This window comes from Geospiza fortis, unplaced genomic scaffold (assembly GCF_000277835.1).
Source record: "Geospiza fortis unplaced genomic scaffold, GeoFor_1.0 scaffold538, whole genome shotgun sequence".
NCBI classification, from domain to species: Eukaryota; Metazoa; Chordata; class Aves; order Passeriformes; family Thraupidae; genus Geospiza; species Geospiza fortis.
Genome location: NW_005054368.1, coordinates 1,993,884 through 2,020,367, shown reverse-complemented (window position 1 = coordinate 2,020,367; position 26,484 = coordinate 1,993,884). Strand labels below are relative to the sequence as shown.

Sequence of the window (26,484 nt, the reverse complement as noted above, 5' to 3'; positions counted from 1 at the left end):
GGAAGAAAATCACACACAGTGCGTGTTAAAGGTTAGAGGAATAATCAGTCATTTGAAAAACACTACATAAACATTTTTCCGGATGCAATTTTCAGTCCAAGGATACATTTCCCAGTAGAAATCAGCAGCTAAAAAGGAAATCATTTAGTCTCCATAAGTGCCAAATTGTATCCTGATTTTTCCTGGTCTGGCTCAACTTTCAAAACTAGTGGTTCAACTTCTGCAATCTTTCACCCAATGACTATATAAACACATCCTTATAAGACAGACATAATCCTTGGGTGGGCCAATTTATGTTGGATTATGAAAATACTTAAAGTACAGAATCATATAATGACTGTTGTCCTTTGGTTTCCACTAAAAGGAAAAAAAAACCCTCCAACACAGACAGTCTCTGCTCCTTCCAAGGGCTCTCCACGACAGTCGTCTCTGGCAACTGTGTCAACATCTTCTGAAAGTGATTAGGTACCACTCCATTTATTATTTAGTTATCACAAGCTCTGTTTTAATGACACCTAATGTGACATGTATCTATTTTGAGCTTTCACGTGCAGAAGGAAAAAGAAAATAATCCCTGGCAAATTGTCTGCACGTCAATGTGGTGAGTCCCTGCTGCACGAGGGGAGGGGAGGGGGCAAGTTGTTCCCCACCCCAGGCAGAAAAACAGTTCTCACTCTCAAAAATCCTCTGGCTACTCTCTGTTTGGTTAAAGGTTATATAAATAGTAGCTTTAAGAAGGATAAAACAATCTCCATACAAAGCAAACATATTCATTGGTAATTTATTGCTGCCTGATGCACATATACACATACCCAAGTATAGATGTTAAATCCAAAAAATTATCTGTTCCTGCCTGCTTGTGCTTTCAGCGATGGAACTGAGGAACAATGGAAACTTTTATTCTTTGTGGAAAGGTAAATTCTGTTTTTTCACTTCCCCTCTGAAACTCTAGAGTTTTTACAGGCAACTACAAAAGTCAGCGTGTTAAAGCCAACAGTATCCCATCTTCAACACTTCCATGTGGTAGAACAAAACTTTCCTTTCCCTCCAATGTATAAAGTTATGTGAAAGAAGACATTTTTTTTCAAGTCTACAGAGAGTAAAGAATAAATTATAGCGATAAGATCTGGAAAAGTTTGGTTGGAAGTTAAGAGATTTTCACATCTGTGTCTACACATCCATGTCTTGGGAATAATGTATCTCGAGTACCAGTCACATAAAAATGCAAGAAATTGCTCCTCTCTCAAAGGCAGCCAAATCATTCATTGTACTCATGTCTACACTTTGACTGGTAGCTTCCAGCAGAGATTTGAGCTAGCAAACAACAAGGTTTCCCCCTGATTTCAAACCCTGCCTGTTTAACGTGTGTCTGCATTAAAAAATACATAATTAGTAACATATACACAGCTTAATTCACCATGGCATTATTCCCTCTTTGAGCTGGAATAAGTTAATTTATTCATGCTGTTCAAACATAAACTGAGTGATAGTGCAGGGACTGTGCCTGTAACGCCACTGATTTATATCCCTGCAGCCAGTGACCATCCTTCCCTCTGTTTCTGAGGGCTTTGGGGTTCTCTGCTTTTCCAGGCAGATTCTCACACTGTGCTGTGAATACCAGCCCAGTGTGATGTCAGCAAGAGCTGAGAAATTACTGCTCATTTATTGAAACAAACGTGGCACAGCCTTTCCTGCCTGGTGCAGAACACTTGGGTGCAGCCCAGAGCAGGAACAGGAGGAACTGAGCTGTTTGAAATGCTCCTCAAAGCTTTCCTGAGCCAGCTCAAGATGGGAGGACAGCTGAAAATGAAGGAAAACGTCCAGCTTAACCCTGTATGGGCATTGCCCCCTGCCCACTACAGCTGCTCAGGTAACAGAAACACGATGCACACCTTGACACACATTCCACAGCTTTATTTCCATAAAGAATAAAATTATTTCAGCCATCAAGACTCCAATGCTTTCCTCTGGCTGTATAATTGATGATTTATTTACACAGATTATATGATGAACTTCTAATTCACAGATATTAATATTAATTAACAAATACATCATATTCCACAGAATACACACTGAGATCCTCCAACAATGAAATGTCAGTACCTCAGATGCTCACTTTATCTTAATTTTTGACAGGGCAAAACATTCCAACAGGATCAGCAGGGCAGAATTGTAGCAGGCACACTAAGAAAAGCCCCAGCAGCTCTTTGAGGCACAAAAGAAAAGTTTTTGTTCAAAATGAAGAATTTCTGGCTGACATATTTCACGTTCCTTTTGGATTTAAAACACCCTTCTCTGAAAGCCACCATTATTTCCAAGTGAAGAAAGAAAAGGGAATTTGCCCCATTTCTCCCCACTCCTCACTCTGCCATTGTCCCCTGTATCTATTTCCAGGAAGCCAGATTCATTAGGGTTAATCTGCCTACTAAATGAATAAACAAAGGATTTCTCTGTCACTGAGGGGCCAGGTGAGCTGATATCATCTTCTAACCCAGAAAATCACCCACAAAAATACAGAGCAGGAAATTACCTGCTGCAATCCCACACCTGGGATCATTTGGCAAGTGCCTTAGAAATGTTGAGTAGATGACTGAAATCAAACTAATTATGTGGGGTTTTTTTAATGCAGATCTTCTATCAGGAGGGGAAAAAAAAAGGCCTTTCTGAAAATGTGATGTAAAAAGGTCTCGAATGTCTTGGTTTACCTCACTTACTAAAAATGCAGAGAACTTCCCTGGATGAAAATGTTACAGGATTTGTGAAATTAAAATATTCTGCTTCTTCACTAATGACAGTCACCTCTGGCTGTCTCCAGCAGTGCCCACACTGCACAAACAGCCAGGTTTAGAAACTGCTGCTGTGAGAATCTAAAGAAAGATACAGAAATAGGGATCTAATGGAGCTGACATAAATAAAATTCCTAACACCACAACATCCACCTGCCCAGGGAACTCCTCACCCAGACCCAGCTCCAGGAGCTGTCAGTCCTCACATTTCTGGTGGGTCCCAGCTTTGGGAGCTGACACCTGGAGGAGGAATGGAGATCTGGAAAAGGTTCAGATTTTACTTTCTAGATCTTTGCTTCTTGTGGAGGAGTAAATCAAACCATGGGATGGTCTGGGTGGGAGGGGACCTTAAAGATCATCAATCCCCACCCCCTGCCATGGGCAGGAACATCTTCCACTACCCCGGATTGCTCCAAGCCCTGGACACTTCCAGGGATGGGGCAGCCACTTCTCCAGGCAAATACTGACAGGTACCAGGAGTAGGAAGAGAGGCTGGGGGAATTTACCAAAAAACTCCAAAGATGAGACAGGAAAAAGAATTCCTTCAATGCAGGGTGTGAGCTGGGCATGTGTTAGAGCAGAAAAGGAGCCAACACAGGGATTAAGAATTACAGAAAACACCGTGACAAAGGTGAAGATGTGCTCAGCAGCTGTGACTGGAGGCAAGAAAAACTGATGGAAAATGAAACAAAAATGGGAGAGGTCCCAGGATTGAAAGAAAGAAGGCACAGCTGAGTAGAAACATAGGCACAGAGCCCAAAATTCAGAGCTTGGCAATGCTATGGAGGAAGAAAGGGCAGGATTTGAAGCTTTGGGCTGAATGCTGCTCCCAAAATTACCCAGCAAAGTGCTCCCTTCCCTCCTGCAAACATGGATTCCATTTGATGTTCCTTCTACAGCAAGCAAGAAGAGATAAATTAAAGCTGAGAACCTAGAGAGGGCTTTGATCCTATTGCCTGCAAATATGTATAAGGATATTTTCTCCAGACATACTTGTGCTATATATGGGAACCAAATGCTGACTAATCATACAAACCTTCTGGTGCCTGAGCACAGCTGGGATCTGCACAGAACACTGCCACAAGGGCCCAGGAAAATGGGGAAAACCAAGAAGATTGCTGAGAAAGAGGAGAAAATGGTGATCAAAGGCACTGGAGGCCCCATCAGACAAGAGGCAGAGTTTCAGGCTGGTGAGCTTTAAGATCCAATTGACACATTTATTCTTGTATTACTGAACTTCAACAGGCCAAGTCATGATTATCCCTTTTCCAAGAGAAAAAGGATCCTATCTGAGACCTGCTGACTCAGGACAGCAGTAATGGGATGCAAAAGGCTGAATTTTGGTTTATTGGTTTATAGATAACACCAGCTGGCAGGGATGGAGCCATTTAGAGCTGTTTATCAGGACATGGCCTCATGTTCCAGGCACAGGCAGGGATGGGATGGGGACAGAAGGTCAGATGTGGCATTGTCACTGTGCTGATGGCCAGGGCACAGTCAGGGCTTCAGAGCTTCAGTGTGCTGAGGATATGGGGGTTTCATTTCTCTAGGTACTCCTTATCCTCTGAAGTGGGAGAAATACCAACCCAAAGAGCAGCATCAATTCTTGCTTTTCACTTAAAGTGCTCATCAGTGTGGCATAGCTAATTAATGCTTTCAATAGGTGTTAAAAATTCCTGGGCTGCAAGGCAGTAAATGCATTATGAGCAGGCAAAGGCAAGTGGCTCCAGTTTAGAGGCACAAAGGTGAGATAATGGCCTTCCACATCACTGAACTGTCAACCTCATTTAGCACAAAGCCTGGCATCTGGAGATTTCAAATCATACAGCCGTTTAAAAATATATAGAATGTTAAATTAAATGACAAACACGGGACATGTCACCTTTTACAGGCAGAAATGTAAAACCAAAGCATATGTTCTCCAACTGGATTTGCTTCAGGATCAGCAATATTTTTGTAACCTCATTAGTTTCTTGACTTGGTTTTAAACATGCAAGGATGGATATACAAATAAGTTACAGGTCCTCCACGTGACATCCTCAATTATAAGTCAATCTTTACCAGCAAAGTAAATTAAGAACTGGAAGTTTAACTCTTGTGGAAGGTGAAGACAATGAGGAAAAATTTCTGCAAGCTGTTAGGGATGAAACATCCTCTAAATCCAAGAGATGATTGCAAATATCCCGGTTTCAAACCTACATTTACAAGCACACCCTGTGGCTCTGCGTGTGTCAAACTGGCCCTGCCATTCCCAGGGCTCAGAGGCAGCAATGGACCCAAGCTCTGGCTGTGTGACAGAGCCCAGGCTGTGGCTGGCTCCTCCCAGGGCAGCTCTGGGTGCCATCGTGTCCTGTCACCTCTCTGGTGGCAGCGCCACACCAGGGCAGCTCTGTGGGACAAGGGGAAGGTGACAAACCCCAGTGTCCAGCACCATTGGGTACCTCTGCATGGTGCTGCTGCTCTGCACAGCCCAGCTCCATGATCCCCAGGCAAAGGGGACACTGCTCACCTGTCCCTGGCAAAGGGGACACCCCTCACCTGTCCCTGGCAAAGGGGACACCGCTCACCTGTCCCCTGTGCCAGGTCCCTGTCCCCCCTGAGCCGCGACCCAAGCGGGCGCTCTCCCTTCACGCCTTGCACAATCCCTCACTGAAGGGTTATTAAAAGGCCAGAACTGGGCCAATAAAGCTGATTTTATTTGTTCATGCACAGCAGTGGGGGAGTGCTGCCTGCTGATGGCACTAAAGAAACCATCCCACCTCCAGTCCAAGCTCCTTGTCAGCTCCTGCTGCAGGAGGGCAGCAGCTCAGTTTAACAGAGCAGTGCTGGAAATGGTCACATCAGGCAGAGCTGGTGCCCCTCCACCTTCCCCTCCTCAGCCCCCAGCAAAAACCATTTTATAGCATGGAGAATATTTGATACCACCTAATGATCTGCAATTAATAATCTCACTGAGCCCTGACCACCTTCCTCTGCAGGAACTGTATGACCAGCACAAACCAACTGCAGGAGAATTTAATTTTTTTTTTTTGGTCAGGCAGATTCACAAAGTTTCAATCATGTTTCATTGGAGAGAAAGAAAAAGCGTGAGCCAAACTTTGAAATTAAATCATGAAATAGTGAAGCACTGCTGGCAGTTCAGCTTACTGGGCATCAAAGTTTAAACTTTGCTTTCAACCTCAGTTTTCCAAACATGCTGTCACTCACCATAATATGGGTTAAAAATAAGAGAAAGCAAAGATGAAATGTAAATGATTTAAATGCATGCATATGTTCTTTTGTAAAATGCATAATGCAGCTGCAAGATTTTTCCTCATATTTTGGACACAAATCAAGGGGGAAATGGTTCACTTACAATACAGTGAATTTTTTATCTAACTTCAGTGCTAAGATGCAGCTCCCTGCAAGCATTTCTCTGTATACTGAGTGTTGCTTTGCTTTTATTTGGTTTTTTTCCCTAGAGTTTAAATACAAACACCAAAACCAAAAGACTACCAGAGCACTTTTTGCTTCTCCAAATTCTCTCACAGCAACTTTCTGCTTGTTAAAAATCCATCAGCAACACAAAAACTTTGCAGATGATCTATGGCCATTTACACAAGTAAAATCATCCTTATTTTTAAAATATATTTTAAGTGATGGGCAAAAAGTAGAGTACTCAGTGGTTTGCTCAGTAAACAACAGAGGCAGGGAGCAGGGAAAGGAGTCCCTGATTGTCACCTTCCTCCTCCTCAGCTGCTCTGGGGTGCAAGGAGAGTCCTGGAGGTGCCAACCTCCAGTCTGGGGCTTTTATTCCTGCTTGGACAGCCCACCTGGGATGTCCTCCTTCCAAAGGGAACATGGAGTGTCTGAGGGAGCACATGAAGCCCTCAGAGTTAAACCTGGTGCTGCTCCCCTTGTGGAGGTGAGAACAAGCAGTCAGTAAAGACAGAAACCTTGTTTTCTGTGTGCCCTGCTTGTCCTCACCTCCAGGTGAAAATCTCAATTAATGGGAATTGCAAGGAGCTAGCAAGATTCTTACTGCAACAGTGCTTTTTTGTTTTTTTGCATCAAGGTAAAATTAAGTAGGTAGGATTTTCCTGGAGTGAATAGTCAGGATTCTTTGCAGTGTCCCAAAATTGAAAGATGCGACAAACGTGTCATTTCTCACACCAACAGCACCAAGGAAAGGCAGCACAAAAAGGGATGGCAGAGGCAGCTCCCCCAACTCCCACTCCTCCAAGCTGTGCCAGAGCCTCACAAAGCCAGCAGCTCTCCTGCAGCCCAGGTGGGCTGTGCCACAGGGCCAGGCAGGGAGCCCTGCTCTGAGCAGATGTGAGGGAGCTCCAGGGCAAGCAGCTGTGCAGAGCCCCAGGCTGCTCCACACCAGGCACAAAGGGCTGCCCTGCTGCTGCTGCTGCTGCAGGGAAATGCCAGGGAGGAAAGGCTGGGCAAGCCTGGGATTTCAGGAGAGGATGCTCTGCACCCCAGCTGACCTGGGGACATGGGGTTTTTGATAGCACTATTACAATCACAGAGCTTATAAAATGTATTTGGAAAGGTTTGTGTGTTGGTTTTGGGATAGGATACCAAGGCTTCAGGAATCCACTCTGAGGCCTTAAATCTGTGGCCAAACTCCAGCAGAAACCATATGTTGTTCATAGCAGCACCTTTTGCTTTTCCCCTGCTCCATTTTCCAGGCCTGTACAGAGCAGAGCCTCGGGTCACCAGGGCTCAGGGAGCACCTCTCACCTGGAGAGATCCCAGAACAATGGTGCCAATAACCCCAAACCTGTTTTCTGTCCTTGCTGAGTGTGCCCTGCTTGTTCTCACCTCCACAAGGGGAGCAGCACCAGGTTCAAGTCAGGGAGTGCTGGGCTTCACATGAGACAAGAGACTCAGACTCCTCCCTTTGGAAGGAGGACATCCCAGGTGGGCCGCTCCAAGCAGGAATAAAAGCCCCAGACTGGAGGTTGGCACCTCCAGGACTCTCCTTGCACCCCAGAGCAGCTGAGGAGGAGGATGGTGACAATCAGGGGCTCCTTTCCCTGCTCTCTGCAGCAGTCACTTGCTGGCACCAGCTTTGGCTTTTCAGAGCTCTCCAGCCAGAGCTGGAGCAGTAACCAGCACCCAATTTAGCCTGGGTTGTAATAAAAAGTGAAAGTTAAAAGCAATGCAAGCAGCAGATAAAGAACTATTAAAATCTGACTGGGGTGATGCCAGGGATGGAGTCCAAGGCAGGGGAGGAGCCACAGCTCCAAGCCAATGGCTATCCCACAGTGGGGGATAATTAAGGAAAACAAAATATTTTCCATCTGTTTCTTTACCCCTTACGTCACCAAGGCAATAAAATATATACACAAGTGAGCACCAACAGGCTGTATTTCAACTTAAATATAAATATTTATTCCCAGCAGAGAACATCTTTACTCCAGTGAGTAGCCAGGGTGAGGAGGCTGTGACTGGAACACCCTCAAGGTATTAAACTGCACCTTGGAGTAGATGAAATGCCTGGCTAATTTATCATGCCAAATAGCTCAGTTTTATGTGTCATATCCCCAAATCCACACTTCTGCTCACTCATCCTTATCACACTCTAATGGACAACTGCTAAAACCTGCTCCTTTTGGATTAACAGTGGTGAAAATAAGTGCTTATGCTGCTATTACATTAAAAATTACAGCAGGAGGAAGCTGAAAGACAAAAGGAAGGGTCTGCAGAGCCCTGAGGACAAGGGCTGATGTTCTGGAACACCTCCTGAATAGAGGGCAGGACAAGCTGGAGGATCTCAAGAGGATCAGAACCAGAATCCTGATGGCTGAAACCATTAACATCCAACAGAGACTGCAGGCCAAAGTGGCAACAAGGAATAATGAAGCCTATTTAGATGTTTTCAAAGCAAACATGGGAAATGGTGAGCAAATACTTTGAAAGATAAAGCCTAATTAATGAAATGACTAAATAAAAATGTCTCTATTATAAACTGATTACAAATAAACCTTTCCTTGAAACAATACTCCCTCCAAGATCCAAATACTCTTTTAATTTGCACATCCATTTTAATGCCATTTCAAGCAGTCTAGATTAATAGATGAGCTTAGAATACGTTACAAGCTTATAAAAATATAAAGATTTGCAAAATGCTTCCTTTAAGCAGTGGAGGAAAAGAGCAGAAATGTCAATGCACACGCTGCCTGCAAATACCAGTGGTGTGTTATTTCTGTGCAATCTCTCAAAACACAAGTACAGACACTGAGGTTTCTGGATCTCTTGTAAGTTTAACAGTAGCTGGGAGCTCTTAGATCTCCAGCTATAATAAATATTGTATCCTACAGGAGCCCGTCGGGAATCTCAGCTCATGTGTTGCTCCACAGAAGATTGTGGTGTCAGATATAATTAGAATCAACACTTCCCACTTCTTCAGAGCTTTAAAGCTACCTACACACAGCATTAACAGCTGCTAATCAAAGATAATTGATTAGGGGCACATCAGAATCTCATATTAAGGATGAGTTTTTGTTACCTAGCACAAAACACCCAGGATAACAAGATTATTTTTCCCCCCTAAATAAACCCATGGCATTTCTGTGCTCACACCACGCTCTAGCCCAGTGCAATTTTTCAGCTGATGTGAACTGAAGGTGCCTTCCCCAACTGGAAGGTGGAGGCTCACACTTGAGCAGTGAGACACTGCAGGGGCTGCACTAATGGAGCCCTGAACACACGTCAGGCAGGTTGTGTGACACAGGAACAACTGTCTGGGAGCAGCAGCACCGTGCCAGGGACCATTATCAGGGCCCCGGGGGCCCCACTGCAACTTATCTTCCTGGGGAAGGAAAACCTCACTCCCCTGGCTTTGGTACCATGCTGGGGAGGTCACAGGTCCCTCAGGGAGCTGGGACACCAACACAGGAACTGCTGGGCCAAAAATCACCTGTGACAGGTGAACAAGGAGAGCAGCACCTCCAGGAACCTCAACCGCTTAAAGCCAAATTCCACCCAACACAGCAGGGCCTAGAAATTGCTGAGTTTTGATTTTCATTCCCACCACTGAAATCAGTGGTTTTGAAGCTGATACAGGTTTGGTTTGAACTGCAACCATCTCAGAAGAGATAAACTGCTTCAATCACTATCAGACTGCTTAGCTGTACCACAGGCACACTGGGATGAGGAGTCTCCTCTGTCCCTTGCAGAGCAAAGCTGCCCCACATCACCACACTGTGCTGTGGGGAGTGAGCTGCCACCTCCAGAACTGACTAAACCACCCACAATCATCACAGGGTGGAAAATTAAATCAGCGTCTAATGATTCTGCTGCCTTTCACTCACTGCTCCCATGCCTGTCCTCTCCAGTGTACTTCTCCTGCCTCCAGAAAACACCCACCAGTGATTGAAGACATTAATGCTGCTCCATGGATCCCTGCAGCTGAGTCTTTTCCCAGTCCAGGCAGTGATCCAGCAGCAAGTGCCCCATCAGTAGTGTCAGGTCATTTCAATTTCTCCTCACATCTCCCCAGTCTATAGGGCATGGCTGTTTGCAGATGTAATCATGAACACTGCACTGGCATCTTGCAGCCTGGTGGAGTCAGTTCTGTCTTAAGGCTCTCTTCAAAAATCATCAGATAACATTTTCTCAAATTAGATGAAATAAATCAAGTTGAAAACATTCTAAGTACCAGGATTTTGCATTATGCAGCTCATGCACACACACACTTAGCAAGGCAGATGAGCTGGATGGAGAGAGCAGGAGCACATGTGAGGAAACAAAGATACCTGAGATATCCCACATGCTGTCACCAGTCAGGGAATAATGCACAAAATGTTATGCAAATAGGTAACATAATAAGCATTTTAAATAGATACATTAACAGGATCAGCACAGAAGTTATTCCAGGAAAGAAACATAACTTAAAGTCATGTAAATTCAGGCTGACAGGATGAGTAACTACAAACCAAGCAGTGCTGGGTTGGTTTTTCTGTGTTACTGAACAGGTGATGCCCCCTAAGAGCAGCTTGTTCTCTGCCCATTATTAAAACCTCTCAATTACTGTGAAGAACGGCCCAGGGGCCAAACCCCTTCCTTGCCTTCAAAGCTCAGCATTATCCTGTGCAGCCTGGAGTGCAATCTCTATCTGCCACAACAAACCACCTTTATCCCAGGCAGGTAATTACAGGTTCAGGTCAAGGACTGCACCCGGATCCATTTCATGGCAGGGAGCTCAGCAGCCCTGACACCCGAGCTCCTGCAAGGGGAGCCCAGCCCTGCCTCAGCCTGGCATTTATTGCCTGTGGCAGCAGGGACAGCCTGGGAATTCACAATGCTGGTGACTTCATCTGCCAGCTGCATTCACACATCTTTACTACCTGAATAACTGAGCTGCACTGCTCCCAGGCAGCACTTTGTGCTCTACAGCGTTTGGGAATAAATATTTGATTGTGCATACAACAGAAAGGAGCTCAGATGGTTTAAGGTGTGACAGCAGAAGTGTTTATTAAACTCCAAGTGAGAGCATTGCTGGACAGTAAAAATTTGTCCCGTGGTCTCTGCCTCACAGGTGTGGTGATGAACAATAAAAGGACAACTCCCTCCCCCACAAAGCCCCAGTCAATTCATCTGTTCATAAACCCTCTGCAGGCAGAACTCTCTGTCCATGACCAGCCAGTCACACACAGAAGAGAGGGAAGTACTAAATTACAAGCTGGTTTTAAGTGGGCATTGATTGAAGTAACCAGAAGAGAGCTGAGTATTGTCAGTGTTTCATACATCAGTAATAAACAATCTTCATTAAAAAATGATGTGTGCATCCCCCTGCAGCACAGCACTCACCAGGTTTCAGATGAGAACATTAAAGTTCCCCGCACCCCACACACAATTAATGAAGAAAAGAATCCTCAGGATCTTTTACTTCTACAAATTAATTTTATTCATTAAATAATGCCATTCACTGAAATCCTTCCCACTCAATTTCTGCATTTATTCTAGGCAAGAAAGAAATAGATTTATGATTCTATTCTGTGACCTCCTCCCAGCAGGAAAGGAAGAGGTTGATGCAAAGAAAGCGATTAGACAATTCCTCTGTCAGTGTCCTCATCCTGCACTAGCAATGCAACCAAATCATTACTTGGCTGATGGGTAAGTGTCCAAAAGCTCTTTGTGTGAGGGAACAAACAAGGCCTTCCATAGACAGACACACAGATGCAGCCACTTCTCTTTAATGAGCAGGACTGAGTCACTGAGCACACCTGAGGACCTGAGCCCACACCTGGGTGCAGCTGAAGGCAAACACTCAGTGCAGCTGTGTGGGCAAACTCCCTGACCAGCAACTGCTGCAAAATCCTTTCCCTGGAGCTTTTCCAGCTCTGGAAGCTCGGAGCTGACTGTACAGATATCCTAACCTGCCCACACCCCTCATTTCTGCATCACTCATTATTCAGAGAGCCCCAGCAGGTTTGTTTTTTCAGACATGTGACACATATGATGTATGTCATTCCTCCAAAGGTCACAGAATGAAAATTCAGAGAGGTTTCTGGTTGGTGTGGGTGTGTAAAGATCTGACCTTCAGCTGCAGCATCACCTGCACACAGGAGGACTCTTTAAGGTTCCTTTTTCATTTCTGGGCTCATAAACAGAACCTGACTCACTAAGGCTTAACCCAAAGCCAAGCCCAGAGCCTGAGCGCACCTGTGGGGAGGAGGGACAGACAGACAGACACCCTCTGCCTGCTGCACACAGTGAGCAGCTCCTGCCTGTGCAGAGGTTCTGCTGCTGCATTATCACCAAAGGCTTCCTACTTTACAGAGATTTAAGCTCACTGTTGTCCCCTTTTAACATTTCCAACTGCCAATCTGGAGCAGCATCTGGAATTACAGTGCATTTCATCCTTCAGGGCATATTCTCTGTGATGCATATGACTCAAATATGTGCATTGAGGGACAAGTGTCCAGTTGCTTTAGGTGACTGAATTTTTGCAAACTTTTCTTGAAAAAAATAAACCAGAGAAGAGTCTTAGGAGAATTTTGAGTTGAGAGAACCAAACTGTAATATACATTTTAAAAACATATCCAAGTAACATTTACAGATTCAGCCACCCACCTTGAGAATGCCACTGTAAATTTTCATTATTGATTAACAGCATTAGAGTTTTGCACTTTTTAAATGAAGACTTTTCCAAGTGATCCTATGAGATTGTCCTTAGCACACCACAGTTTCACAGACACATGAGGAAAAAACCACGCTTAAAAAAAAAATAAAAGCACACAAACTGCTTAATAAATGCAACAACAGAATTGTCACCAAAGGGGGAGAGGGAAGGAAGCTATTGGGGATGGCAGAAGGATAATGGAGATGATAAACACGTACTTGGAGTCTTTTGATAGGAAGGAGAAGTGATGAGTCAGATAAGCAGAGGCGCCACACGGTTGCATCTCCAAGCAACAGGCAATCAAAGCTCCAGATAACATCTTCATAAAGTGCAACAGGCCCCAGTGCAGGGCCAGAGCTCAACAATCACTTCCTGGTTCAGCTCAGGGAGGAGAAATTTATGACCTACTTAAAAATCCTTCAAACCTAAAAATGTCTTTTCCATAAAGAACATCAGTAACATGGGAAGAGCAGGAAATGAGAATACTCAAAGTGGTGGACTGGAACACAGAAAGTCAATGCTGTACATGAGTGGTGTTAAAACCAAACCCTTCCCATCCACAGCTGAGATTAATGGTGTTTTCTGTACATCTCAGAGGTGGGAGGAGAAGAAAATAAGCATTGAATACTCTTCATTCCTTTGCTGGGCCCTGTTACAAATACAGTTTGAAACCTCAAAACCAGTGCATCTATTTACCTTGTGTCTCCTTTACTCTGTAACAATTCACACCCCTAAACCATCACACAATGTAGGCTCTGAACCCCTAAGTTCTGCATGGGAAAGAGGGAGGATCAGGCAATACAAAAGCTGCAAAGAGATGCTAAAACCCCTGAATCAAAAAGCAATTCCAACCCAACCTGTCTGGATGAAGTAAATAAAATTCTGCCATCAGCATGTCCCTGACAAAAGCCATGTATTGTTTACAAGAAACTTATGAAGTGTTATAACCAAACTGAGTCACTGCTGCACAGTAAATATATTTTCAGTGTCCTAACAATGTATACAATGGATTTTGGCAATTTTAATATAGACACACATGTTAAAGGCATTACAAATGAGGCTTCATCACATTCACATGAGTCAGTTCATATTAAAGCCCCATCCACACCTGAGGAGAAGCTGTTCAGCACGGAGGAAGTACAGCCCTGTGTGTCCATTGTTTCTGCTGTGGATGGAGGAGCACAGCTTTAGGAGGTGCTGCAGTTACAGAATGAACACATTTCAGAATTACTGCACATCCCTGTTACAGGTGAAGGCACTGCTCCTACACAGGAGGGAAAAATCCCCACCCTGATAAAGCTGATATCTCTCTCTGTATCAGCTGATAGTGAGGCACAGCTCTGCCATTAATCACTCTGAATCTCAAGTGTCACAAATACAGCCTGAAGCTCTCCTGTGATTCCAACTTGGAACCTTTTAGGAGCAATAAGCATAGATGAACTACGCAAAAAAAAAAACCCAAACCTCATAACTGATGCATTAATATTTTCTTCTGTATCAAACAATTATTTTCAAAATTACTTTGCCATGTAGTAAAACAAACAAAATTCCCCTTCAATAACCAACACCAGATGTTTGTCTAAGCTCAACAGGAATTAATTTAACAACTTTTAAATATTTGAAATGGAATTTAAAAGGACAATTCTCAATATCCAAAGTAAATGTGGTTGCTATTGAACTCTGTTATAAACACATATATGAAATATCCTGTAATACCCAAATAAATTCATTTGGCAAACAATGAAGAATCTTGGACTCAGCATTTATTTCAAACAGCAAACAGAGTCTGAAACAGGAGCTTTTATTTTAACTCTCTTTAAACCAACCTTCAGAAACCCCTTTCTGTATGTGTTACAGTCTCTTTTTACAGTTTAACCTCAATCCAATCAGGAGTCTCCAGGGATTTTCAAATCACTGAAGATTAAAATCCTCTCCGACTTGACTGTTTGACTAATGCTGTGTGTTTAATAATTCTACTTGTGAGAGATTTTATTTGACAAAATCCTGCTGTGTGGACCCTCAGACACTGCACAGCTGCAGTGGAACATAAAGCTCTGCTGCTGCCCTTGTTTCTTTAGACAGGCTATTCCCCAGCACTGAGGGGAACAGAGAGCTTTATAGTACATCTATTACTCTGTTGATATTAACACAACCACTGTAGTATTAAATCTACACACTCTTTTCAGAGCAGAGCAGTGAAAATGTGCCTATTACACAAACATAGATAAACTCCCCTGTTGTCCCAACTGCTCACAGAAATCAATTACATTTATGATTACATTTCAATGAAAGCTACTCTATAAACGAGATGGAATTGTAATATTCTATGCTTTAGGCATTCATTAATAAAAGCATTTCAGTGTTAGTATTTGTAAATGTTCTGCTTTTTAGTTTAGGCAATTTTTAGCATTCTATAGCTCATGTTAAACTTTACATAAATACGTGTCCAGACCTTACCACAATGCTGTAACTTCACATTTGAGTGGTAAGAGGAGGGGGATATAAAAGTCATCATTACGGCAGGATTGAGTATTTGTATGAGACAGCACTTACCCTGTGGTGCAGAATATCAGGACAACTTTGATGGCAACAATTAGTACACATATTACCAGCCAAAACCAAAGAGCAGGTTGATGATATGGAGCAGAAAATGAGGGTGTCCCTACCTGAAGTAGCATCGATGACCGTGGAGACGCCGCGGCGGTCGGCTGCGGGCCGCGGGGACCCCGGCATGCTGACGGGCTCCGAGCGCACCGGCTGGATCCTGGGGAGCACACACACATCACAGTGAGCCAGGCTGGAGAGCACCCTGAACATCACCCAGTCCAACCCATGGCCTGCCACCTCCTCATCCACGGCACTGAGTGAGCCAGGCTGGAGAGCACCCTGAACATCATCCAGTCCAACCTACAACCCAACACCTCCTCATCCACTAAACCATGGCACTGAGTCCACACAAATCACAGTGAGCCAGGCTGGAGAACACCCTGAAGGTCATCAAATCCAACCCATGACCTGCCACCTCCTCACCAGCTAAACCATAGCACTGAATGCCACCTCCAGTCCTACTTCGAACAGGTCCAGGAGTGGTGACTCCACGCCTCCCTGGGCAAACGATTCGCGGCCACCACCTGGCCGCAATCCCACCCAAACGAGAATCACCTGGGACAAGCAGCAATTTCATTGTGAAGTGGCTTAAAAGCCGTTGGAAAGTTCTGGTTTCCCTTGATTGGTGCAGCTGAGATTGGGGTAATCTGTCCAGAGAATCAAAGTGGGTATTCCCAAAGAATGGCTCAGATGGGAGCTCTCAGGAAGTCTCAAAGGAAAAAAAGAAAAAGCTCACCCTACCCAAACTTGGTTAAAAAGCCTCCATTGCCCTCCTCAATGGCAGAATTTTAAAGACCCATTTGTAATAGTTGATTCCTTTTGTAACATAGATCTGTATTATTTCTTTTTATTTCTGCTTTCTTTTGGCATGTGCATTCATATTTATATTTAAAAAAAAATCGACAGCTACATCCTTACTTGTGGCAGTAATTACACACAAGGAGAATTCACACATTTCAAACCCATGGATTTCCAGTCCAAGGACAATCTGCCCACTTTTCATGGGACAAGTCATATGATCCATCTCTCTTGCTTTACTCCTAAGAGTTTCAGATGCAGTCCCAAACAATCCAAGTCCCTACCACAGAACTTTGGACTTCAAATCACATGCAGAGTCAGGAGCATGGAAACTTGTTAAATCTGGAGTTACTGGGCAGGACACAAACACTTGGAGCATAAATCTTTTCTACAAATCCCCAGTAAATGTAAACCCACAGTTACCTTCACTCTCCTTCCTTCCCTTCCCTAAGCCCACCCCCTGTCCCCATTTCCAAATCAGCTAATGGCCAAAACCAGATGAATTAAATACATGAAAAAGAATTACAAGGAAAGAAAAAAAGGAGTGGGAAAAAATAAAAACAGGGAGGAGGAAAACATTCCAGGAGTTCACTTACTGTTCCAACACACTGACCGCTGTCTAAATTCATGGCACAAAGCTCCCACTCACATCTGAGAAAATGAATTTATTAAGCAATGCAGAAACTGTGAAAGGCAAGAGGACACTGAGCAAGGCCAGCAGACTTTGTGCTGTCTTTGCCTGCCATGTGCCCAAGAAGGGACAGCAAAAGGAATCTGAGCTGCTCGGCCTGGATGGATTTTTCTCACTGGTGCATCACGCGCTCTTCCAAGACTTTCCTCTGGACAAGCCTGATAAAAACTGTGACACATCCTACACACAGCAAATGTCAGACAGCTTGGAATTGGTTTTATTGTTACCTGAGGCTGTTGAGATCGAGATCATCAGTGTCAAAGTCCAGGAGAGGCTGGGGGGTGTCGCTGGGCCCGTGGGACTGCAGCACGGAGGAGCTGGAGGAGATGACGGTGGTTTGGCCCGAGGGGTGGATGGTTTTGAACTGGAACTGAGGGCCCATCCACAGGCGTCGGTGAGGCCCCGTGTGAGTCACAATTTCCACCTGCGGGAGGGGATATGGGCAGGGATTAACACAGAGCTGCAGCTCCAGGTAATCAGGGGTTCTGTGGTGGTGTTCACAGGGGTCCCAGGACGAGGGAAGAGACGAGAAGCTGACTCCATGCTTCAGAAGGCCGATTTATTATTTTATAATGTAAATTATATTAAAATGATATTTTTATACTAAACAAATAGAATAAAGGATTTCATCAGAAGGCTAGCAAGGAAAGGCAAAGAAAAGAATGATAATAAAATCGTGTGACTGACCAGAGAGTCTGAGACAGCTGGACTGGGATTGGCCATTAATTAGAAACAACCACATGAGACAGCAGAAATGCAAATTAGCAGGGAATTGATGAAAACAGATTTTTGTATAGGTACACAAATGTACACTAGTAGTGATTCTCCATCTTCAAGGAGCAATTTGAAACCCTGGCTGATGTCAGTTCTCTGCTCATGTCAGACAACAACCACAGCCCAGGCAGCTCCATTTCCATCTTTGCATTTAGCTCAGCCTAACTCAGCTTGGCTGCAGCCCTTTCTGAGGCAAGTAGCTTTTATGTAGCAGCGTAAATTAGGCCACAGATAAAGTAATCTGTGTATTTTAAGCTTGAAACCATCAGTGTCACAGAGCCGAGAGGTAAACAGATGCCTTTGCAATTTTACTGAGGCTATGGCCAGATGTTCCTATTCACTCTCCTGTTGTGTGCAGGACAAACATATTGTATCTACTTCCCACTGACAGCACACATTACCCACTGTTCTAATTGAAAAGTTGAAGTGAAGGGCGGTGTTTTTTCACTGCTTGCTGTTGCTGTTGATAACAACACTTTAATTTTGAAAAACATCCTTGCACTTTAGGCTTAATCTGAAGTGGCTGGCTCGGGGAGAGCCAGCGTTGCTGTGCTCCAAGGGCTCTCATCACTCCTGCGCAGGAATTAAACATTCCAGGAGCATTCTCAGAATTATCCCTGTTCTGTGACATCACTTGGGATTTTTATTTCCTTTTATAAATTTATTTACTCTTCTGGAGGGATGGATGTGGTGAAGTTGAAGCAGTCTAAGTTCTGTTGACATCTTGTATCTTCCAAGAATTAGTAATAAACAAACAGCCATAATGTAGGTTTACCATAATCTCTTTTTTCCTGAGGTCTGACCAGAACAGCAAAATAAGGAAATATCTCCAAACAGTCCTGGAGAGATGGGAAACTACAGGTGAAATCGGCTCCCAGTGAGCTCGGAGACAAAATTCCTGTTGACTGCCCTGATTGAGAAGTTTCATCATCTTTGTGCTCTGAGAAATCAGACACAGCACAAACAAATGAGACACCTCAATGTGCAGCCACATCTGAAACCTCAGGTAAATGAATTCACATGACTGGATTCCCCAATGAATGCTCCTCCTGGACAGGTCCATGTGGAAACCTAACCTCTCATTTCAGGAAAAAGCTGTGTATGATTTATTCACCAGTGGGAGAAGCAAATCCCATCCATAAATATTTCATATTTATGCCATACACCCAGCAACACATTTAATGCATCACTCCCATAACAACATTGTTCTTAAACCAGAGGAAACCCACCTAATTTGTCAGGGTGAATTCCATGGATCAGGTACCTCGTAATTGCTTTGGCAAATCCAGAGCATTTGCAAATTTTATTTATTTATTTAACTCTAACCTTTCATTTCTAACAGGAACTAATTCTCAGTGTATTATTCATGACCTACATTCTTACACTGAGGTTCTGAGCCAAATGGTCAAGTATTTACTGAGTTCTTACAGAGAAGCTTCATTGACTGAGACAAAGCAAGATTGGATAACAAGACAAAGATTAGACCTAAAGATATAAAAATCCTCCACCAAGCATGATAGGTTTTAAAGCAATAGAATATTTATATCTGGCCAGAAGTCACAGGAATTCTCAGTAGGAAATGATAACCAGGGAAGGAAGGAAGTAAACCAGCTACTGCCCATTTTTATGGTCAAAGGAAGGTCACCACCCAAAAGGCACCACCATTCTGCCAACTTCCTTCATCCCTGCCCTAAAAGGACCATGCCAGGAGACAAAGGGAGGCAGGTCACTTGTTATTGCCAGCTGAAACTTCCCACTTCCTGCTGGGCTTCCCAGGGATGTGAGTGTGTCAGGAATGCTGGGGCTCTGTCTGCCTTGGCACCATCAGATCCATACCCACACCCACAGTGGACTCAGTTTCACACACAGCAACACCCTGGCTGCTGCAAGGTTACTTCCCACTTGGAGGAAAGTTGGGAATTTTGCTTCCAGAGGCTCCCACTGCTGTTCTGCTGAGCTGGAAGCCCCCAGAGCCTACCTGGGACAGCCACTCCTCATCCTCCTGCCCGCTGTGGTCGGAGGCCAGGCTGTCGTAGGACTCGTGCCGGGTGATGGGCCCAGGGCTCCCTGGAGGCACCACTGGAAAAAACCCACAAAACACAAAATCAGACTTACTGCTAAATGCTTTATTTAAAAAAAAAGCTTTTAAAGTAAGTTAATGGCACAGCAATGTATGTTTTCCTGAGGATTCACAGTACAATGAATATGGAATCACAGCACGCACTTCTCTTCCTTGAAGTTTGTACTTGAAACCAAAGAACAAACCCATTATTTTGACCCATTTTGCTGCTGCCCTCATGCTCCCCACATCTCCTGGCTCCCTGAATCCTGCTGCCTGTTTCAGAGAGCACAGCTGATCAACTGCAGGCTTTCCTGTTACTGAACTCCCTAACAAACTTCATGGCTCCAGCAGATGGTTTTGCTTTCAAAGCAACAGGAACTTTATGGACTGATCTGAATTTTTTTTTTTTGTTCTTTCTATCCCAGGGGTAACTACCAGAGCTGTCAAGATTAGGGAAGCTGCAAACCACAGCCCAGGGAGCAGCATCCCCCCTGTCTGCTCGCTGTATTTCTCCCTTGGGGAATACTTTTACATTTTACTGCAGATTCAAGATGGCTTTACAGTGAGAAAGAAATTTGAAAAAACAACAGAAAAGCTGAACAAATGATTCGTTTTGGTGCTGCCCTGGAAGCCTTTCCCTGAGGAGTCACAGGTCTTGTGTTTCCACGCAGCTTCCGAGAGCAGCATTAACTCTTTCCACCCAGGAGTGATGAAATGCTGAATTCCTTGGAAAAAGCTCTGCCTGGGAGTTCACCAGCAGGGCAGCAGTGATAAAGGCTCAGCTGAGGTCAGCCCTCAGTCATTCATTTGGCTGTTTAATAAAGCAGCACTTCTGTGCCACACCTATCACAGAAGCAGTTTGGAGGGGCTGGTTGGGATGGGGGATCCCCACTCCCACCATTCCCAGTGGGAATGTGCAGTGAGCTGGGAGAAGTGACCTTATCAGACAAGTGATCCTGGCTGGAGATCTGCCATCCCTGTGCTGCTTCTTACACATGTTCATATGGGCAATCTTTCCAAGCTAAAAATGCCCTTGGAATTGTAGGTACAAACACGGTGTAAACATGCAAAGCCCCTTTTCCCCCTTTTCTGGGCACACACCTCTCACATCAGTATCAAGCTCCAAGATGAGATTGATTTAACCCTGGAAGGACATTTCCAGGAATCTGAGCTCAGGAGTAATCTTTCATCTTCCAGCTTAATTCCTTGAAAATCTGAATTCACACTGGAAATTACAACAGATTCTCACCCATCAGTGAGGTTATTGTGATGCTGCAACACAGAGTATTTTAAATTTCTGAAGAATTTCCCAACCATGCAGGATAACAAATAATAAAATTCCAGTTCTTGCAAAGTTTTGTAGCAAATGCTTTTTACTGGTTCTCCTGTAATTTCTCTTTCATTGGGAAAAGTCACAAATGGTGCAGACACAAAGCAGGAGCAAGAAAGCCTTGGCTGCACAATTTTACTGCAATTGCAGGTGGTTTGTACCTTCCTAAAATAATCAATTCAATGCCTTGTGTCTGAGCTATGCTAAATTTTAACTTTTTCTGTTCTCACATCTACACCTGGAACAAACACATCAAACATCAGACTGCAACTGAGTTCGTTTAACCTAAAAATGCACAAATATAAAGTGAAAAAGTACAAAAAAATAAGTGCTTACTAAAAATCTAAGGTGAGAATTCAAACACACAACTTCTGTCTGTACAGTATGACAGGACATGAGTTCCTACAGTTTGCTTATTAAATCAATCCAAAATTCAAAATTTAAGGACACTTCTGAAAAACTGGACTGATACCTACAGCAAAAATCAGGGTTTTGCCATCAATATTTAGCAAGGGGCAAAAAGGATCTTTGAGCTGCTCAAAAGTAATAATGGCACCTTTAGTCTCTGTCCTCCTTCAAGGCTCCCTTCTCTGCACTGACAGAATTGATGTTACCATGATATTGAAGGAAGATTGTATCTGGAAAAAGCACATTGCAAATGAAGTTATTTGTGTGCTAATTGTTAGTGCCAGGAGAACTGCACAGAAGGGACTGTGAGACACAAGTGTCAACACAAGCCAAAGCAAAGGCTGAAAGACAGCAGAGCTGATATTCCTCTGCAATTCCAGACCTGATTCACACAGTCCCATGAATAAGTATGAAACCCCACCACCCATTGTTTAAAAACTTCTCCTTGATATTTACTGACAAGTAAAGAAAACAAACAGTTTGTATTAATCTCAAATAATTTGCATTGACATTGCTGCCACGTGAGCAAGACCTAGATAAATACACATTGGAGGAATACTGGAATTAACACACAGTGGGTTTGTTCCTGGATGGGCTAATTATACAAGAAATACCTAAAGCTAAGACAACTCTTCCTTCAAGGGCTATAAATTATCATCTTTCAGCAGCATAAAAGTGTTGGAACAAAGAACCACTACAGTTCAATTGTAGTGTGTGCACTTATGGCTTTAATTTGGGAACAATAAATCATTAGTTTTACTTAGTTTTGTGTATTTCTTGAACCAAAAGGTTTTAATTTTCTCATTTATAGAAATAAGCTTTGCACAATTCAATTTAATTGAGAGTTATATATGAAATTCCCAACGTGCTCTTCTCTAAGGGCTGCATGTTTGTCCAAATTAAGAGCAAACAAAGGCATTTGAGCACCACAAAGCCTGTTTGTTTGGTGCTGCCTGCCGTGCACATGCCTGCAGACACCCAGAGAGCTTGTCTTTTCCATTTCCATAATTATAACTTAATACAATTAATGTTAATTATGTCAAATGAGTTTCTAAAATGCAGTAGGAACAGGTCAATGTGCTCTTTACTAACCCCTCCACTCTTCAGTGATGTCTGTGGTGAACAGATACACAGGATAAAAATGATATATCCCTTACTTTCATAAGAACTCCACCCTAACACTTGATTTTAATGCTTTTTCTCTGGTTCCTCAGTTACATTTAGGTGATTAAAGACTTGAGGTAACAACAAAATTGTCAACAAACTTCAGGGTCCTTGTGCTGGAAAATTCAGCTCCACAATCCGAATTATTTCCTTCATGCCTTTGTTCCAGAGCATCACCAGCAGAATGTGATGGTTCTGGTTCAGATCTCCGTGGAACCACCCCAGATTCACCACATTCACCTTTTTTCCCTGTGACTGATGTGATCTCAGCTCTGTCAGGGGTGGTTTTGGTGTCCCACACTTGTGTAGCTCACATCCAGCACGTGCTCTGTGGGTTTGTGTCAGAGCTGGTGCTCTGGGCCTCTGGCTCTACCTCTGCTCAAGTGTGACAACAAAGCAAAGGCCAGGATTTCATTTTGGGCAGAACACTCACAGCCATGTTAACAATAAACTGTTTGTAGGCTGGAGATATGCTCCATGTAATTTTTCTTGTGGCTGCACGTTACTGAACAAAGTTCTGGTTTTAATGCAGTTTTCAGCTTGTAAACTCCCACAGGAGCATGGCACGCAGATTAAAAAATCCTCTTTTACCCAAAACTACTCCCTGCTCATTTTTTTCCTGTTAGGACTTTCTGAGATTCTCATATGCATAAATATCATAAAATTAAACTAAAAAAGGGCTATAAAGCAGGATTTTAGCCAGACTGACAGTTATTCCACACCAACAATTGATTATGGCTGGATTCATTCATTATTTGTGCACTGTCCACAGTTTATTTGGTGCTTTATGGACCATCCACTCTCTGTATCAGCACTTCAATAAAGACACAGGTAGATCTGTAATTGGGAGATTAATTCTTCTAAACTTTTTTTTTTTTGACTGCTTTACTTGCTCCTTACTCACACTGGTCTGAAAGGCAACAGCCTGGAATTTTTTCCCCGAGGAAAAAAATTCCCTGTGCCTAATTTCAGCTTCCATCTCCAAAGTTCCCTTAGGAGGCCAGCCTAGCACAATGCACTTCTAAATCTGTGCAGAGCTAGAACCTGATATTATTCACAGGATGGAGAACCTTAAAGCTGCTCAACACTCAGACTGTGAGCAGACAATCAGTTCGGCACCACAACAGAACAAACATATTCTTTTCTGAGTTAAAGAATAATTTCAACTGCACGAAGCCACGGTGAAATCCATCTGATGGCCATCTTTAAAGAATTATGGAAGAGGTAACTATTTCTATAATTCACCGACTTCAAAAGTATGTTTGACATTATTGTCGGGAAAATTATGTTAACCATGGATTACTGTTACAATCAAAGTATGTAGTGAGAAGTCAAGAGGCTTAGTAGTAAATTTTCAAAGCGGAGCGTGGGGATTTACCCGTTTGACTCCCATTAACGGCAATGGGAGGCGCGCGGCGAAATCCCCGCACGCCGCTTTGAAAACTGACCCTGCGTGCTCACGGACCCTGCTCTAAGGACTTCCAGATGACCATGCAGGAGGAGGAAAGAACCATTTCAGCATGTGCCCTTGTTCATTACTGTTGTTTGTACACATCTGAAAGTGTTTGAGGGGCTGTGCTGGCGCTGTTTGCAGCGCTGGGTTCGTAACGCGCCCATCGGAGCGGCTGAGCTGGGGCTGAGCTGAGCTGAGGAAGGCACACACAGACCCAGGGCTGTCCCTGCAGCACAGCCTCAACAGGCACATCCCCAGCAGCCAAGGCACCTTGCAGAGCTCATTGTCATCTCTATTATTTCACAGATATTTCACAAGAATGTATCGTGAGTTACTCTACTGCCCACTCAATGATTTACCTACAGTGCTCTGCCAGAAACTAAATTTGCTTCCTTTAACACTCAGTCCTGGTTCTTGTAGGGAGCAGAAAGTGCAGGCTACAGCTTTAGGGAAACGTAGTTTTCCCTAAAAAAAACACCATGAACTCAATTTCATTAGAAACACCCTTTCTGGAAGAGGAAGGGGAGGCAGATTAACCTGCAATCTGTCACGCCTCCAAGTGTGAGAAGCAAACTTGAAAATTCCATTTTCACCATTTGTGACTCTTTCCAGGAAACCCCAAACACATTCTCTATGAGAAATGCCTCCTTGGAATCAGTTTTCTCCAGGAATATTGTAACCATAGGGGTTTTTTTAGAAATTATATATATATATATACATACATATAATACAGTAGTACTATAATGAAGTAGAATTTCATGAAAATTATTAACTGACTTGAGGCAACATCGGGTAGAAAGAATAAAATGGCAAAGTGGGAATCCAGAAAATGGATTATCTGGCACTCTGATTTTGCAGTTTTAAGCCTGGAACACTCAAGTGACACAACCTGGTGGCAAGGCCCTCACCTGTGGCACTGGGCACAGCTGAAGGGCAGGGGTTTGGGCACCATTCACACGACCAGCACAGGAAAATGAGGGAGGTGGAAATGTTCACCCACATCCCATGGCTCGTTCCAGCTCCTCTCCACAGCAGCTCAGGTGAACTCAGGTGAAACTCCCCCCACTTCAGGGCAAGGTCAGAGCTGGGTTTGGATAGGGATGGGCTCCAGAAATGGGCTATGGTCAACTGGCCAAGTGCAGAACCAGTAAAGCCCAGCAGATGCAGGAATGCAGCAGCTGAAATTGCCCCAAGTTTCTGCTTGAGCATGGGCCTGCCACAGAGCCAGAGCAGAAAGAGGCTTTGAACACCTCATAACCACACAGCAGAGTAATTGTTGTTACTGCACAGGCTCTGCTTTTGATCAGTTTTACTGTCTGAAACCCAGCTTGTTGTGACAGACACTGAACATACCCAGAGCAAGAGCAGCTCCGGCCTCCCAGAAATGCTACACAACTCTCTAGTTACATACATGGAAAGGGATGTACCAGCACCTGCATTCCTCCACCCCAAATCCACGGTTAAAGATGCAAAACCCTCAATGCAAGGAGAAAGAAGAGGTACAGCACAAAATGGGATTATCAGCCCAGCTCATTCAGCTATGAGCAGAGCAGCACCTCACTCTGCTGGGCACTGAGGAGGGCTGGAGGACCAGAATGTCCAGATTCCTCCTGTGGCACTCCTTGGCTGTCATTCCAGGCATCACAGCTTGGTTTTCCCAGTGTCTGTGTTCACAGCACATATTCACAGCTATTTAATACACTCTCCATTCTACCCCTAGACTTTCCACAATACTCACTAGCTCTGTGGATGTAATTTTCATTTCTGTCAATGGAATGTATGAAAGGAACATAAAAGGGGTCATAAAGAACCACGATGCTGCTTGGAGACAGAAGTCTTGCCCAGGGTGAACAGCTTTCATTAGAGGGAGCAGGAAGTGCAAACATGATGTCAGAGCTACAGAGATTATCTGTATAAATGGTGTTATCATTTAACCCAAACAAACAGCAGGGAAAGGCTCACCCCTTCCCTTTGAAGACAATGGACAGTTACTAAATTGGACTTGTAATGAAAGCCATTTTCAGTGAAACACAAGATATGTGCAACAGTTGGTCCAGAAATGAAAATCTGTTCTAACAGCCAAAAGTCAAAGGCAGCTATAAATACAGGCCTTAATCTTTTCAAGAATCCCTTAACGAAGCCTATAAAACTGATTGTATCTTACTCAAGTGCAAATTCTTACTCAGAAAAATGTAACAGCCCTGCAAGTATGACATGGAGAGCAGTACAGGGACAAGGAAGGAGAATACAGAGTGCTGGTTTGTATGTTCCCATCTTGGAATACAAATTAC

General features: G+C 43.8%; 1 protein-coding gene across 8 annotated transcripts in view; it reads right to left on the bottom strand.

Moving 5' to 3' along the window:
* The window catches only part of BCAS3 (BCAS3 microtubule associated cell migration factor), a 292,124-nt gene that overhangs the window by 155,813 nt on the left and 109,827 nt on the right, over window positions 1–26,484 (bottom strand). For all 8 annotated transcript variants that reach the window (XR_004082101.1, XM_031059839.1, XM_031059841.1 and 5 more), the window contains 3 exons: window positions 19,755–19,855; window positions 17,230–17,426; window positions 15,573–15,670 (listed from right to left, as the gene is read on the bottom strand). Coding sequence is in view for 7 of the 8 variants with exons in the window: in XM_031059839.1 (XP_030915699.1) it covers window positions 15,573–15,670; window positions 17,230–17,426; window positions 19,755–19,855 (396 nt within the window). In the remaining variant the exon portion in view is untranslated. The remainder of the gene's footprint in view (window positions 1–15,572; window positions 15,671–17,229; window positions 17,427–19,754; window positions 19,856–26,484) is intronic.